Source organism: Pectinophora gossypiella, chromosome 21 (assembly GCF_024362695.1).
Source record: "Pectinophora gossypiella chromosome 21, ilPecGoss1.1, whole genome shotgun sequence".
NCBI classification, from domain to species: Eukaryota; Metazoa; Arthropoda; class Insecta; order Lepidoptera; family Gelechiidae; genus Pectinophora; species Pectinophora gossypiella.
In genome coordinates, this window is record NC_065424.1 from 3,061,611 (window position 1) to 3,076,300 (window position 14,690).

The window sequence follows — 14,690 nt, forward strand, 5'->3', positions numbered from 1 at the left end:
TACCCTCTTCTCCTCTTGAGTAGGTTAGTAAGGTTTAAAATATTTGATAACAAGAGGCCCACATCGAACAATGCGACGTAATTAAGCACTTTATGTACCTTCGTATTTTACTAGGTCAACTCAACAGATGCGAAGGTGACTCGCGGCGGTAATAGGAGTAGAGTCGACAATAGCCGATGTAAACCGATAGAGCAATGCACGCGATATCGTGTCCAACGATGTACAATTGTGCTGGGAGATTTCTGGCCAACGATAAGTTGGTTTGTGTGAAATTGTTTTGTTAATTAGGTGCCCGGTTAATGGCAATAGGCTCGCTCCCTTTTACATGGGACTTTAACATAGCTTGCGAGGAATGGACGTATATGCTATACAGTATACACCTGCTGGCTACGTAATTAGTCAGGGATTTGTTGTTTTCCAGGATTTTGGCATCCCCCCGTGCTTTTATAACGTCGTATTTTGAGATAACAGATTGCATGTTGATCATGAGTGTTGGCGATTCAATTTAAGCTAAGTTATCTGACCCGAATAGTTACGGTCATTTTCTTTCTTTCTTTTCACAGAAGTGAGATTCCTACTCGGTGGAAATGCAGCTTCGAAGACATATAAATAAGTATAAGATTCAGTTCTAATTTATTAGTTCGATTAAATAAACTACAGTAAAACTATACGACCTCCGTGGTCCAGTAGTTGAGCGTTGGGCTCACGATCCGGAGGTCCTGGGTTCGAATCCCGGTGGGGACATATCACAAAAATCACTTTGTGATCCCTAGGGATATTACAGGCTGATCACCTAATTGTCCGAAAGTAAGACGATCCGTGCTTCGGAACCCGGTTACTACTTACTGATGTATGAGGTTGGTAATCCACCTCACAACCCACACGATAGAAGAAGTAAAGCTATATTAATACTTATCTACCTAAAGTTATGCTTCATACCTACTGTTGCTTATGCAGATTTTATTTGCTGGGACTGAAGAAAACCCGCGGTGCAAGTGAAGATCCGGTTTATTTGGCAAACAACATTAAAAATACAAAGTTAAAAAGTAAAATACAAGTAAAAAATCTTAGGTAAAAATTCGTAAATAATCGATGTAAAATCAGTGAGAAGTAGAGAAGAAGTGATTCGTGACGTGTCCAATCAGATTCTTATTGGAAATCTTCGGTCCGGAACTAGCGGGCTGTGCGCGCATTACGTCGGCCAATCAGGAGCGCCGCGCCATGTATCCGCTCCTCGCGTCGCTCCCCGCGCCATGCCCCGCGTCGCTCCCCGCACCGCTCCCCGCGTCGCTCCTCCGTTTCGCGACGCAATTAGCGGGTCGTGCGTGGATTAACTTAGCCCGCGACCTCCTCTTCTCGGCTGTCCGTAACATCCTCCCCTCGGCGTAGATCTTCGCAGCCTTCTTTTACCGGGAGGACGGCGAGACGTCGTAGAGGTCGGCGGAATATCCCTCCTCTTGTTCGTACGTCAGCGACTCTGGTCAGTCCGTCGGGTCCTTGATGCAGTCGGATTACTTCACCTCGTGGCCAGATGTTCCTCGGCAGTACTGGATCAGTGATAATCACGACGTCACCAACTTTCAGGTCCGCTCCGCGCCCGCTCCGTGTGCCTCCACGTGGTATGAGTGTAGGTAGGTACTCAGTTAGCCATCGACGCCAAAACACGTCAGCCAGCGCCTGCGTGGCTCTCCAGGTCCTCCTGTCTACCTCCCTGCACGGCCCGGTAGTGGGTAGGCCGCCGGAGGTCCCCAGTAGGAAGTGATTCGGTGTTAGCGCCTCCATGTCTCCTGGTTCAACTGGCACGTGAGTGAGAGGGCGTGCGTTGACCGTGTACTCTGCCTCCGTGAGTAATGTGGCGAGTACTTCGTCCCTGGGGTAGCGCTCGTGTAGTGTGGCGACTAACGCTGTCTTAACCGAGCGTATTAGCCGCTCCCATGCTCCACCTTGATTCGGTGCCCCGGGTGCGATGTATTTCCAGTTCGTTCGTTGTAGTAGAGCGAAGTCCTTGAGTTGTGGACCCCACTCTCGCTGCGCTGCTCGCAGCTCTTCGTCCGCGCCATGAAAGTTCGTCCCATTATCGCTGTAGATTGTTACTGGCCACCCCCGCCGCGCCGCCATCCGCCGTAGGCACATAATAGCGGAATCCGTAGATAGCGACGGTGAGATCTCTATATGGACCGCTCGCGTAGTGAGACACGTAAACAGGGCGCCCCAGCGCTTCTCCTTATGTCGCCCGACCGTCACGTACATAGGGCCGAAAAAGTCGAGGCCCGTGTAACTAAATGGCCTCGCGTGCGCTGCGAGTCTTTCGTAGGGCAGGTCTCCGTGAACTTGCGGTCTCGGTCTGGCTTTCTTCACTTTGCAGAGTTGACATGAATGCTCCACGGCTCGTACTGTAGGTCGTATACGTGTGATATAGAACTTCTGTTTCAGGTCGTTGACAACTTGCTCTCGGTTAGCGTGGTTCGCCGCCTTATGTGCGTGCGCGACGAGTAGCCGGGTGAAAGCGTGGCGGCCGTCCATTATTAGCGGGCTTTTTGACTGCTCGTTTATTCTCGCCACGCCCACGCGACCGTGTAGTGTAAGTAAGCCTCTGTCGTCTATCCGTGGGTCGAGCTTACGCAGCGCGCTGTTCGGACGTAACTTCAAGTCCTTTTTCAGTCGTTCTATTTCGTCGGAGTACGAGTCCTCTTGCATTTTCTTATACCATAGCTCTTCTGCCTTTGTGATATGGGCGAGTTTCAGTGTTCGCGTTCGTTTCTTCATTTTATCGACGGCTAGTAAGACGTAGGCTGTCGCACGGACGAGTCTCTCGTAAGAGGAGAACCGACTTATGTCAGGTAGGTAGGCCGGCCCCTCGCTGTTGTCCGTGGCGCAGACTATCTCGTCTTGTCCGTTGTCATTTTCCTCTTCGGTGCGTTCCGATGGCCACCTTTCTTCTTCTTCCCGGAGGAACGCCGGGCCAATGAACCATCTTTGGTCGGCTCGCACCTCGTAGTTAGGTCGTGTGGCGTCGTCGGCTACATTTAACTCGCTCGGTATCCATCTCCATTGTTCGATGTGCGTGAGGTTAGCGATCTCGCCTACGCGGTGAGCTACGTACGGCGTGTACTTGATGATGTCATTGCGAATCCAGTGGAGAGCGGTCTTCGAGTCTGACCAGAGCACGATCCTGTCAGCCTTCTGTCTATGTTCTTCTTGTATACTGTGGGCGAGTCGTGCGCCTATGAGGCTGGCTTGCAGTTCCAGTCGCGGTATGCTCTGTGCCTTCACCGGTGCTACCTTAGCCTTTGCGCCGGCGAGCGTGATGATGACCTCTCCGTTTTCGTATTTAATTCGCCAGTACGCTACCGTGGCGTACGCTCTGTCGCTCGCGTCGTTAAATACGTGTAGCTGACGTTCCAGTACTCCCCTCGTTGGCGCATAGCAACGGGGCAGTTTAACTTCTCGCACGCTGTCGACCGCTCGTATCCATTTAGTGAAGTCCTCGGCGGCTTCTTCCGGCACTTGGTCATCCCATCCTATCCTCTGTTGTCTCCATAAGTCTTGCAGTAGGATTTTAGCCGTTATGGTGAGATGGCTTAGCAGTCCAAGTGGGTCGAAGATCGACATGACAGCGCTGAGGGCTTCGCGCTTAGTCGGCGGGCGTGCTGACGTCTTGACCTCCTCCGGTACCCTAGGCAGCGCGGTGTTGAACATTAGTTCATCTTTAGTGGCCTCCCATATTAGACCTAGAGTCTTGCCTTGATGACCAGCGGTTCCCATTTCCTTAGGTAGCTGCGCGCGGCGGTCCGGGGGTATGTCTCGTATTACGTCTTCATTACTCGAGTTCCAGCCGGCTAGTATGAACCCGGCTTGCTCGTGTACGTAGGTAACTTCGTGTACTGCTCGTCTTGCTTCCTCCTTGGTCGCGTAGCTCTCCACGAAGTCGTCCATGTAGTGGCTCTCTGTTATCGCTCGGAGGGCCACGGGGTGTGTCTCAGCGTGCGCGCGTGCGTTGTGGTTGCGCACACTGTGCGCTAGGAATGGTGAGCTCCGAGCGCCGAATATCATCGATGACATGACGTATTCCGTGGGTGGCTTCTTTCGTTCGTTACCTCTCCACAGGAACATTTGAGCCGGTCGATCTTCAGGGCGAATCTTTACTTGTAAAAACATCTCACGTATGTCGGCGGTGACGGCGACCTCTTTCTCCCGGAAGCGATAGAGAATTCCCGGTAAGGCTCGCAGTAAGTCGGGTCCATCCAGGAGGTGATCGTTCAGGCTCTCTCCTCTCGACTTGGCGGCTGCGTCGAAGACTAGGCGTACCTTCCCTGGCTTGTTAGGGTTCGTCACGGCGAAGTGAGGTAGGTACCATGACTTGTCGTTGTCTCTCTCGTCTCCGTTAGCTACTGCGGCGTATCCCTTCGTGAGTAGGTTCTCTATCTGGCTTGTGTAGGCTGCCTGGAATTCGGGGGACTGATCCATCTTCCTCTCGATAGTCCGCAGTCTCCTGAAAGCCATTTCATAGCTGGGCGGCATGACTACTTGCTCGTCTCTCCATGGCAGGCCCACTTGATATCTTCCGTTGACTCGTTCGATGGTTTTATTGAAGATGTCGATCGCTCTCTCTTCGGCCTTCCTCGGCTTCGTTATCAAGGCAATTCCTAGGGCGTCGACGTCGTAGTGTGTTTTGATGAGCGCGTTTAATTCCTCATCTTCATTAGCGAAGTTCCTCACGTCTTTTTCCGTCTTGGCGTGTACGTGGAGGACTAGCTGATCCTCCCCTCGGTACAAGCTCCGCGGCACCGTGCCATGTATCGTCCATCCCAGCTCGGTGCGTGATGCGATGGGCTCGTAGCGTTTGCCGATGAGGATTTCCTTCGAGATAATCAGATGCCAGTTGTCGGCGCCGATCAGTAGGCTCGGGCGCGCCGATTCGTAACTCATGTCGTCGAGTGGTAGGTGCTTCAAGTGTTCGTATTCGACGAACTTCCTTTTCACCGTCTGGCTTCCGATCGTAAGTTGTTTCACCGTGTGGGCGGTGATGTCGTGAAACTGCTCTTCATGTTGGCCTCGTACTTCGATCTTGACGACACGACTTTGCGTCTCCTTTTGACTCGCTGTGGCCCCGTGTATGTGTAGCGGGCTCACATGTCCTCTGGCGCCGAGGTCGTTCGCTAGGCCTTCGTCCATGAGCGTGATGGTAGCGCCTTCGTCTAGTAGCGCGTACCTCTTCAATGACGGTCCTCCCGGTACGCGTATCTCCACCGGGCACACCTTCAATAACACCTTGACCGGGCCGCTTGTAGTGGCCGACGCGGACAAGACATTTTCCTCGTTTACTGGCGGTGACTTCGGTTGAGTAGCTGCGGCGGGCGACGTGTCCATATGCAACGTACTGTGGTGAGGTAAGAGACAGTTTTCTATTCCGCACCTCTTTGCTTTACATGTGAATCTCCTGTGCTTTCCGTTGATGCACTTGAAGCATATTTTCTCTTCTTTCACCCACTGCCATCGTTCGTTGACCGTCATCCTCTTGTATTTCTTACAATCGGGTACGTCGTGGTTGCCGCCGCAGCATAGACATCGTTTTGTGACGGCTTCCTTTTCTCTCTCGACGGTCGGTGCGGTGGGTGTTTCAGTGGTTGCGTAGACTTTCACGTCTTTACGTGGCCTTTCACGTGAAAACGACTTCTTTTCTTGATTGTTGAAAGTCTCCTTCAGCGACTGGGGCGATGTGGCGTATGAAAATCGCATCGCACGGTCGGCCTCACGTTCCAAAAATCTTGACAGCGTTGCTATCTCGGCTTCCGAGGGGTCTCCGTGTTCGTAGGCGAAGTCATACCACCTAGACTTGAGATGTGGGCTTAGCTTCTCGATGACCTCTCGTGTGAGCATGGGGTTTCGGAGATATCCTCTTTCATCGACGCCACCTAACACGCATACGATGTTCTTCAACTTGACCGCGAGGGTGTTCAATTCGCCCGCGGACGTACCGGACTTAGGTAACTTCTTTATATCTTCCATTGCTCGTTCGATCAACATCTCTGGTCTTCCAAAACATTGCTCCAGTGTTCGCATAATCTCGTCGGGGCTAGTCGCCGAGTATAGCAGCGCGGCGACTGTCTCCTGTGCTTTCCCTCGTAGACAGTTCCGTAGCCGTGCGAGGTTCTCGTAGTCTGAATACTTATACATCATCGTAGAATCCCGCATGGCCGCCTTGAAGGGTAGCCATTCCGTCGCGGCGCCGCTGAACGTAGGCAGCTCGTGGGCTTGGCGGGGCACCGGACGTTTATTCACGATCTTTTCTAGCGCTTGTGCTATTCTATCGACCGTGTCCTCTTCTTTATTCGTCGCATGAAAGCTCGTACGTTGATTAGGAATAGGGCTAGGCGGGCGTAGTTCCGTCTCTTTCCCTCGTGCCTCTCGATTCCATCTTCCATCTCGCTCGCTCGCGTGCGCGTTTCTCGCGCATAGAACAGGCTCCATACTGTGCTGAGGCGGGCGTCGTCCCTCCCCCCGCGGCTGGCTGTATTCCATTTCAATCAACCAGTCGTGGACGCGTTGCTGTTCCTCCGTGTGCGTTTCAGCGGCGATTTCCTGTTCATCGATTTGGCTTCCTCTTTCGCTTTCTTCCCTTATCATTGCGACGCTCCGTTCAAGTTTCGCCTTGACTTTGATGGCTTCTAGACGGAGTTCCTGCTGTTTCATTTCAGCTAATTGTATCTCCGCGTCGAGCTCGGCTTGTCTGATGCGCGCCGCCGTACTTGCTGTGGAGCGCATCGATCGCACGGAGCGGGTACTTGCTCTGACAGGCGGGACTTGCACCTGCCCCCCTTCCGTGGACGTGACGAGTCGTCGTTGCGGGACAACCGTGTTCGCGGACGCTGCCGACGTGCTGGCAGGCTGTTCATCGATGTGCATGGCTAACGTCGTGGTGCGCGGGAGCGCGGCCGTGTCTCTTTCGATGAGTACCATTGGCGCGGCGGAGGCGGGCGCGGACTTCTCTCTATCTTCAAAGGTCTTCTCTCTGACTTCAAAGGTGTTCTCTCTAGCTTCAAAGGTGTTCTCTCTAGCTTCAAAGGTCTTCTTGCTCCTCGTGATGGGCATTCTTCGGCGTAAGCCAGAAGCTACCGCAGCCTCGAAAAAGGCTATACGGCTAACTCGTAACCTCGAAAAAGGCTGTGCGAGTAGCGACTCCCGCTTCAAGGAGTCACTTTTCCGTCCTAACGGACGTATGATGTGCACACAGCCTCCCGTTGGCACCGTTAGGTGGACAAGACTGCGCTACCTTGTTGAAATTAGGAAGTTGAAACTAGAAGTTGAAATTAAGAATATATCGATGTTTTATATCGATGTTAGACCAATCTTCAGTCTTGCGGTTCTTGATTGTTCCTCTTCCCTCTTCAGACTTCCTCTTCCCTCTTCTGACTTCCTCTTCTCTCTTGAGACTTCCTCTTCTTTTTTCCGTATTAAGAGTAGGCCTTCTTTCTTGAGAATTCGTCTTCGTTCTTGAGGGTTCGTCTTCTTTCTTGAGGATTCGTCTTCTTTCTTGAGGGTTCGTCTTCTTTCTTGAGGATTCAGGTTTCTTCTATCCGGCTCGAAGGACCACCGATGTTGCTTATGCAGATTTTATTTGCTGGGACTGAAGAAAACCCGCGGTGCAAGTGAAGATCCGGTTTATTTGGCAAACCACATTAAAAATACAAAGATAAAAAGTAAAATACAAGTAAAAAATCTTAGGTAAAAATTCGTAAACAATCGATGTAAAATCAGTGAGAAGTAGAGAAGAAGTGATTCGTGACGTGTCCAATCAGATTCTTATTGGAAATCTTCGGTCCGGAACTAGCGGGCTGTGCGCGCATTACGTCGGCCAATCAGGAGCGCCGCGCCATGTATCCGCTCCTCGCGTCGCTCCCCGCGCCATGCCCCGCGTCGCTCCCCGCACCGCTCCCCGCGTCGCTCCTCCGTTTCGCGACGCAATTAGCGGGTCGTGCGTGGATTAACTTAGCCCGCGACCTCCTCTTCTCGGCTGTCCGTAACACCTACTTAACATACGGAATCTTAATCTGGCCCCTGCGATACAAGCCGAGCTTAGTGCAGGGACCGCCACATATCTAGAGCAATTGGTCATATTATAGTTGTCTGTATTTTTATTGTAAAATGGTAAGTCTTATATCCAATAAACGATACCTCGCACGATAGAAAGAGAATCGAGCCACGTGTAGGTAATAGCTAGGTGGACCTATTGGCATGTCGCAAATAGTCACAATAACAGCATAATACAACAAAAAATATAGTAGATTTCAGCTGAAAGATAAGCCCAGTTCGTGTGAAATTGTTAACTATTGTTTTGGCTAATATCCGTTAGAACGCATCGTATGTTTTTTATTGAAATAAGTAGGTAAGTATATTACCTACTGTACTACTTAGGATATTTACCATGATAAGACTTTAGTATTAATATCTACGTAGTTTAAAAAATAACGGCGGTGTGTGAAGCGGGTTGGAAGGTCAGACAGGCAGTTGCCAGTTGGTAAAAAACCGGACAAATCTTCAGGTTAGATAAGCGGACCCTGTGAATGTGAGATAGTGTTGTTAACATGGTGATCTATGAGATTTAACCCTACCGATTTAAGCTAAGTATGTTTACGTATGTGATGTTTATGAAACTCCAGCCAAGATCTCCAATTACAAGCTAAGTGGGCGGGTGGATCTACCCACGAAGCAAGACGCCTATTGTCGAATCACTCGAACGAGTTTACGAAATAAGTCCACAATAGATCGGTTCACTTCTGTGGCCTAAACATGAATTTAGTCCGTGATACTACGACTCAAGCACTGGGTTGAGCGTTACGCTCACGATCCGGAGGTCCCGGGTTCGAATCCCGATGAGGTCTTAACACAAAAATCACTTTGTGATCCCTAGTTTGGTTAAAACATTACAGGCTGATCTGATTGTTCGAAAGTAAGATGATCCGTGGTTCGGAAGGCACGTTAAGCTTTTGGTCCCGGTTACTGCTTACTGATTTAAGTAAATAGTCTTTGGCGGCTCAATAATCACCCTGAGTGTTGCTGAGGTTGGTAATCTACCTCACAACCCACACGATGGAAGAGTTTCGTGTGATGTTTCGTGTGAAAATCTACCTATGGGAATTTGAACAGCAGGCGCTTCAACTGATAAAAATTGAACTGATTAAACTCCTATACAAATTATATTCGAATTCGATACGATGACGATATGATAGTAGGCTTTTTGTGGTTTATGACCTCGATTGGTTAGTGGCTCTTAGGCACTTAGCTTACCTACTCTTGGCTCTTAGGTAAAGTTGTAATATTTTATAGAATACTTACTTACTTACGGTCTTGTACAGTTTTTTTCTTACGAGCGATATCACATTTTTTCTCTTAAAATGCCTTTCCAAATTAAGTAAAGGATGGGTATCACAGTGGGTGGAGTAAAATTGTTTCGCCTTTTTTGTTTTTATTATAACAATATTACATTTTTATGGGATAATAATGGTATGTAAGTAGGTTACATTCTTTGTTTATTCAGCACATGATCGCGTCCTTTTAAGTCAATCGCTATTTTCCAAATCAAAACTTTGTTTATTATTATATATTGTAGTTTTGTCTTTTTCTTAACATAAATGTTTTAATATCATATTCCTAATTCAATAATTGAGTCATTTTCTAAATAAAATTTCAAAATTAAAACATAAGTACTTATTTTCAAAAACTGAACGGCCATTTTGTATTTCTATGAATTCGAATTTCAAATCCCTTTGAAAGCTTATTCAGCCAGACTCAATATTACACACATGCACGTTATCTAGTGAAATCCCACCGCATAATCAATCCCGGACAATAAAAGCACTGTAACAAGGCGGGACGCGTTGTTGGCACTTCAATAACGCGCGAACAAAGCTGCGAGAAAACTTTCCTTTGCCTCTATAAGCGGTTTTATGACGGCTTGTGTGAAGCTTCCGATGCCAATGCTGTTGTTTAAAAAAAGTAGAAGTATCTTGTGAAACTTACGTAAGTAGGTACAACTTTTTAAATATGTCAACCTAATAGCTTAAGACTAAAGAATAATACTACGTATAGAACGGTAACTTTGGTCCCGCACTGGTTTGAGAGCCAAGAATGGTATGGTAACGCTCTTTTTATCATGCAGTGTATGAAATTGTTCTAATGTTTCGTATTTCGTGTAAGGGAAAAACATACAACAACGAAACTTCTGGTCAATAGATAACCCCAGCTAAGAATATTGTTGCACTTTTATTTCGAAGATGTTAAATGGTTTACAATAAAAAAAAAACTATATGTCGACAGTCGTCGTCGATTGATTGACAGATCTCACCAACCAATGCCAAATGCCTCTGATATGGCTGTTATGCATCATAAATCAAAGTATTTATTTATTTAAAAACACTTCGTAAACACATACCTACCTTCCTAATATGAACCCAGTAATGAAATGCGATAGTCATCAACAATCAACTTGAGTAGCTCATCGAAACCACTAGGTTACGAGATCAGACAGGAACCCGTTGTCTCGTGGGATCCATTACGACCATACTCCACACCACCATAAATATACAACCAGTGAACTGTATAGAAACAAATAAGTTTGAATTGAGAATACTTTTAACGCCTTTATTACGTTTGAAATAATGTGAGTATTTTGTATTATTTGATTATGATTATGATTAATTCAAACTCATAAGAACAAAAGGTTATGAAGCAAAATAACATACATACGTACATAAACTCACGCCTATTTCCCACCGGGGTAAGCATAGACTACACGCTTCCTCCACATTCATCGAGGTTTCATACACGGACGCCGGTTCAGAGTAGATCGTATCCAATTGGTCAATATACGTCCTTCTAGGAAGCCTTCTACCATCAACCTTCGCTTTATACCGCTTTCGTAAAGCTATTATATCCTTCATCCGCTCTACGTGTCCAAAGGAAATTAACATTCCCTGAAGTAAAATAATAGTAAGTACCTATAATACTAATGAAGTAAATTAAAGGAATTGAAAAAGAAACGGCGATTGTATTTGTGGTATGATGATCTACCTACCGATTATTTTTACTTCAACCTTATAATTCTAATGTCGGCTTGACAGCTGTAAGCAATTTCTGCCAGGAAACAATACGACGAAGAACTTATATTATTAAATGGCTTATATTTGTAGATGGGTGTTCACGGATTATACGTTATCCATGGTAGATTCCTTGCGCTTTTCACTTGTTTAGTTCTAGGGGCTTCTAGAAACCTGCGGCACTGGGAGTATGTTTGTCTAGATGTCTTTATACTGTCATGTTGTGAGCTTCAAGTCCCCAACGGTATTGTTTTTGTATCCCATTGTGAACATGATCTAACAGCCCCAGTTGTAGGAAAAGATTTCTTTATGGAAATGAAATTATGAAATCGCAACAATACATTGTCTGTTTTTTTTTCTATTTGTGAAACTGTGTAAAGAGAAGTCGTTGAAATGTTTCATTTTAACTCTTTTTGCTGTTTGTAGTTTTGTATGGATAACAAAACAATAAGTGTGTGTACTACAAACACATTTAATTAGATTAAATAGAATACGTATTTGTTTACCGTAATTTTATTGCATGGAAAGAGACGAAACGGTGAGAAATGGAACATTCAAGAAGATGCTGTTTTGCGAAATAATTAAAGAAAAATCTACTTATGTGAAAAAATGGCAAACTTAATTGATAGAAACGCTTTTAAAAGGGTTACATCTAAAAACTATTTCAAATTATGTAGATATACAACACAACAAATGGGATAATAAATACTCATAAAATCAGTTTATTTATTAATATAAACAGCTTATAGTCTCACTGCTGGGCACAGGCCTCCCCTCAATCAACCGAAAGGGGTATGGAGCTGCTCCACTGCGGATTGGTGGAGGTGGTTTTACGGTTATTAGGCGGCACCAACCAGAAATCAGAATCATTCAACGTAATTATCATGGATATACTTCTTGAAGGACAATATAACATTTTTGAATTTAAGTACGTCATTTCGCAAGGTGTTATGGCTGTGGAGAAGAAATGCCAACCGCTTAACACGTCAGTTTATGTTAAGTAGATAATAAACGAAACTAAAAACTAAACATTTACATGGATCCATCAGTGGAGACGTTTCATAAGAGCCATCTAGTAGTCAAATATATATGCTGAATAAATAAACAAGGACTTGAAGATATAAACATTAAGACACGTACGTCCCTATGTTTACACTCTGAAACCAGTTTACAGAAGTATAAACACACTTTTAAGGGTTTGGCAGATGTGTTTAACTGGAAATAGACTGCATGAGCAGTTTAAACACGCTTTTTTACGTGGCAAGTGGAATTTTCTGTCGGAAAAGTCATGAAAATTTTTGTATTTTTTTTTAACTAAGTATATGCATTTCTATACTTTCGCGATGGAAAATTCCACTTGATATCAACTCAGAATCAAAGTCTGAGTCCTCAAAGTTTTCGTTACGATGTCACTAACATCCTGTATAGTTTATATTATGTTATGTAGGCAGTTTGCAGTAGATGATGTGTGCAGTTTTATCAGTAGAAAGGCTTTAGACGATGGAAGTAGGTTATCAGAAACCAAACACTATTCATTTGAAAACAAACAATGAAAAAATATGTCTATTCAAAATAAATCAAAATGAGTCTATTCAAACGAAGTCGATAGACTGAAAAACAATGCAATATAAAAACTGTTTGACACCGTACAGTCATGAGCAATATGTACCCACTTTAGGACCCTGTCGCACTAACATATTTGACATTTACTGAGACTTACAGTTCAATTTGTCAAAAAAGTTAATGTGACATGGTACCAAAGTGTATACATATTAATGCTCGTGACCGTACCTAATAAGTAGTTTGGGCATAGAATAAGGAATAATACTACGTTTGGGATAAAATGATAAACTTACTTGAAGATTACACTGCTTGTCTTTTGATCAAGTCAGACTTTGTACGTGATAATCATTTCATAAGCGATATGCAAGAAACGCTTGATGTACAACTATTCATTCATTTATTAGGAAGAAAGCATAACAAATATAAATTTATCTATTTATTTATTTATTTATTTTTATTTTTTAGTTATTTGTAAGCCAAAACACATTTAATTCAGCTACAGATTATCTTATTATTCTAAATACTCAAGAACCCAAAGCAAGCAAGTTTTATCGTAAAACAATGACAATCAAACAACTTCTAACAATCCAATTTTCAATAATACTTAGCGTAAATCACTCTTAAGACTCAAGATGTCTTTTAAATAAAGTAATACAACGGAACTTTTAGTTGACTCCGGCCGTGGCTTGTTAGCATCTTTGGAGGTTCCGTGTGATTTGAATCAAGAATCAATGAACAAACTTCGCGTTGACGTTTTTAAGTGGTGTCAATGCCCTTTCAGACTGTCACAGAACAGATATCGATTATTGGAGAAGAGCTTGTGCAGTTTTTATATATACCTATATATACAGTTAGGTTTTAACTTGAGGAATGGAAGAAAGGAACTTTTACGTTAAATGTGAGTACTAACTTAAGTATAGAATAAGGAATACGACCGTTTGAGTTGGGTTTACCTCACCTCCCCTCGGACATAGTTTAGTCCTCAATCGTATGGCGTCAAACGTCACACACACAGATGCGCGTGTACGATAACGTCAATGTGAGGTGTCTATGTAAAACGAGGTTGATTGTATTAAGTGTCTGGGGTGTGAGTGGTGTGACATGAGTATACAGATACAGACTTATTGGAGCATTATTAGGGCAAGTGGTTGCTCATGTTAACTGATTGATCCTCCTGATTTGTCGTGATATGTTTCATAAAGTAGTGAACTTGTAATTTTAGAAGTGACATGTTTGATAGCTTATTCATATAGAATTATTTTCTTACAGAATAAAAGGTACAGCAGTTTATATTACTTATAATTAGTATTTGATTGATTTAATCCTGTCCTGGGCTCGAATCCAGGTGAGGACACATCACAAAAATCACTTTGTGATCCCTAGTTTGGTTAGGGCATTACAGGCTGATCACCTGATTGTCCGAAAGGCACGTTAAGCCGTTAGTCCCGGTTACTACTTACTGATGTAAGTACGTAGTCGTTACATGAGTCATGTCAGGGGCCTTTGGCGGCTCAATAGTCACACTAGAGTTGATGAGGTTGGTAATCCACCTCACAACCCACACGATAAAAAAAGAAAAAGATTAATTCAATGGTCTGGTCCTCATTATGTCAAGTTACCCCTCGCAAATCTGAAGGTATTGTTTGATTGTTGATAAATTGGTGAACATTTTCACCACGATAGCAAATCAAAGTTCCAAAGAAAGCGGCATAATATACCTTGGGTACAAAGATAAATAAAATAAACCCTTTTTACCGGTTCAACAACCGACTCAAATTATTTATACATTATGTAACAAAAGTCGACAACACTATAAAATCAGACGAGTTTTTTTGTCCTTGCTCTCCGAGATAACAGGACCTACCTCTTTCTCTTTTGATAACTGTATTAACGTTTTTAATAATAATTTCTCCCAAAAAGTCGAACCTATATACCGCCCTGACTACTTTTACCTAACTGTACGGTCTTGTCCTCATAATTACATGCACCAATACGGTACTGTAGCCTATAAGTCGTGCTATATCGCCTTCG

General features: G+C 44.8%; 2 protein-coding genes across 3 annotated transcripts in view; both read right to left on the minus strand.

Annotated features, from left to right (window-relative positions):
* Nucleotides 1-14,690, minus strand: part of LOC126376498 (uncharacterized) — an 80,415-nt gene that overhangs the window by 55,654 nt on the left and 10,071 nt on the right. The gene's annotated exons all lie outside the window — the stretch shown is intronic.
* On the minus strand, nucleotides 1,336-7,092 carry LOC126376813 (uncharacterized). Its single transcript, XM_050024359.1, has one exon. The coding sequence runs from the start codon at nucleotides 7,090-7,092 to the stop codon at nucleotides 1,336-1,338; it is 5,757 nt and encodes a 1,918-aa protein (XP_049880316.1).

Bases quoted from the DNA above. Each gene is read 5' to 3' on its own strand.
- LOC126376813 (XM_050024359.1), bottom strand. From the start codon at position 7,092: ATGCCCATCACGAGGAGCAAGAAGACCTTTGAAGCTAGAGAGAACACC.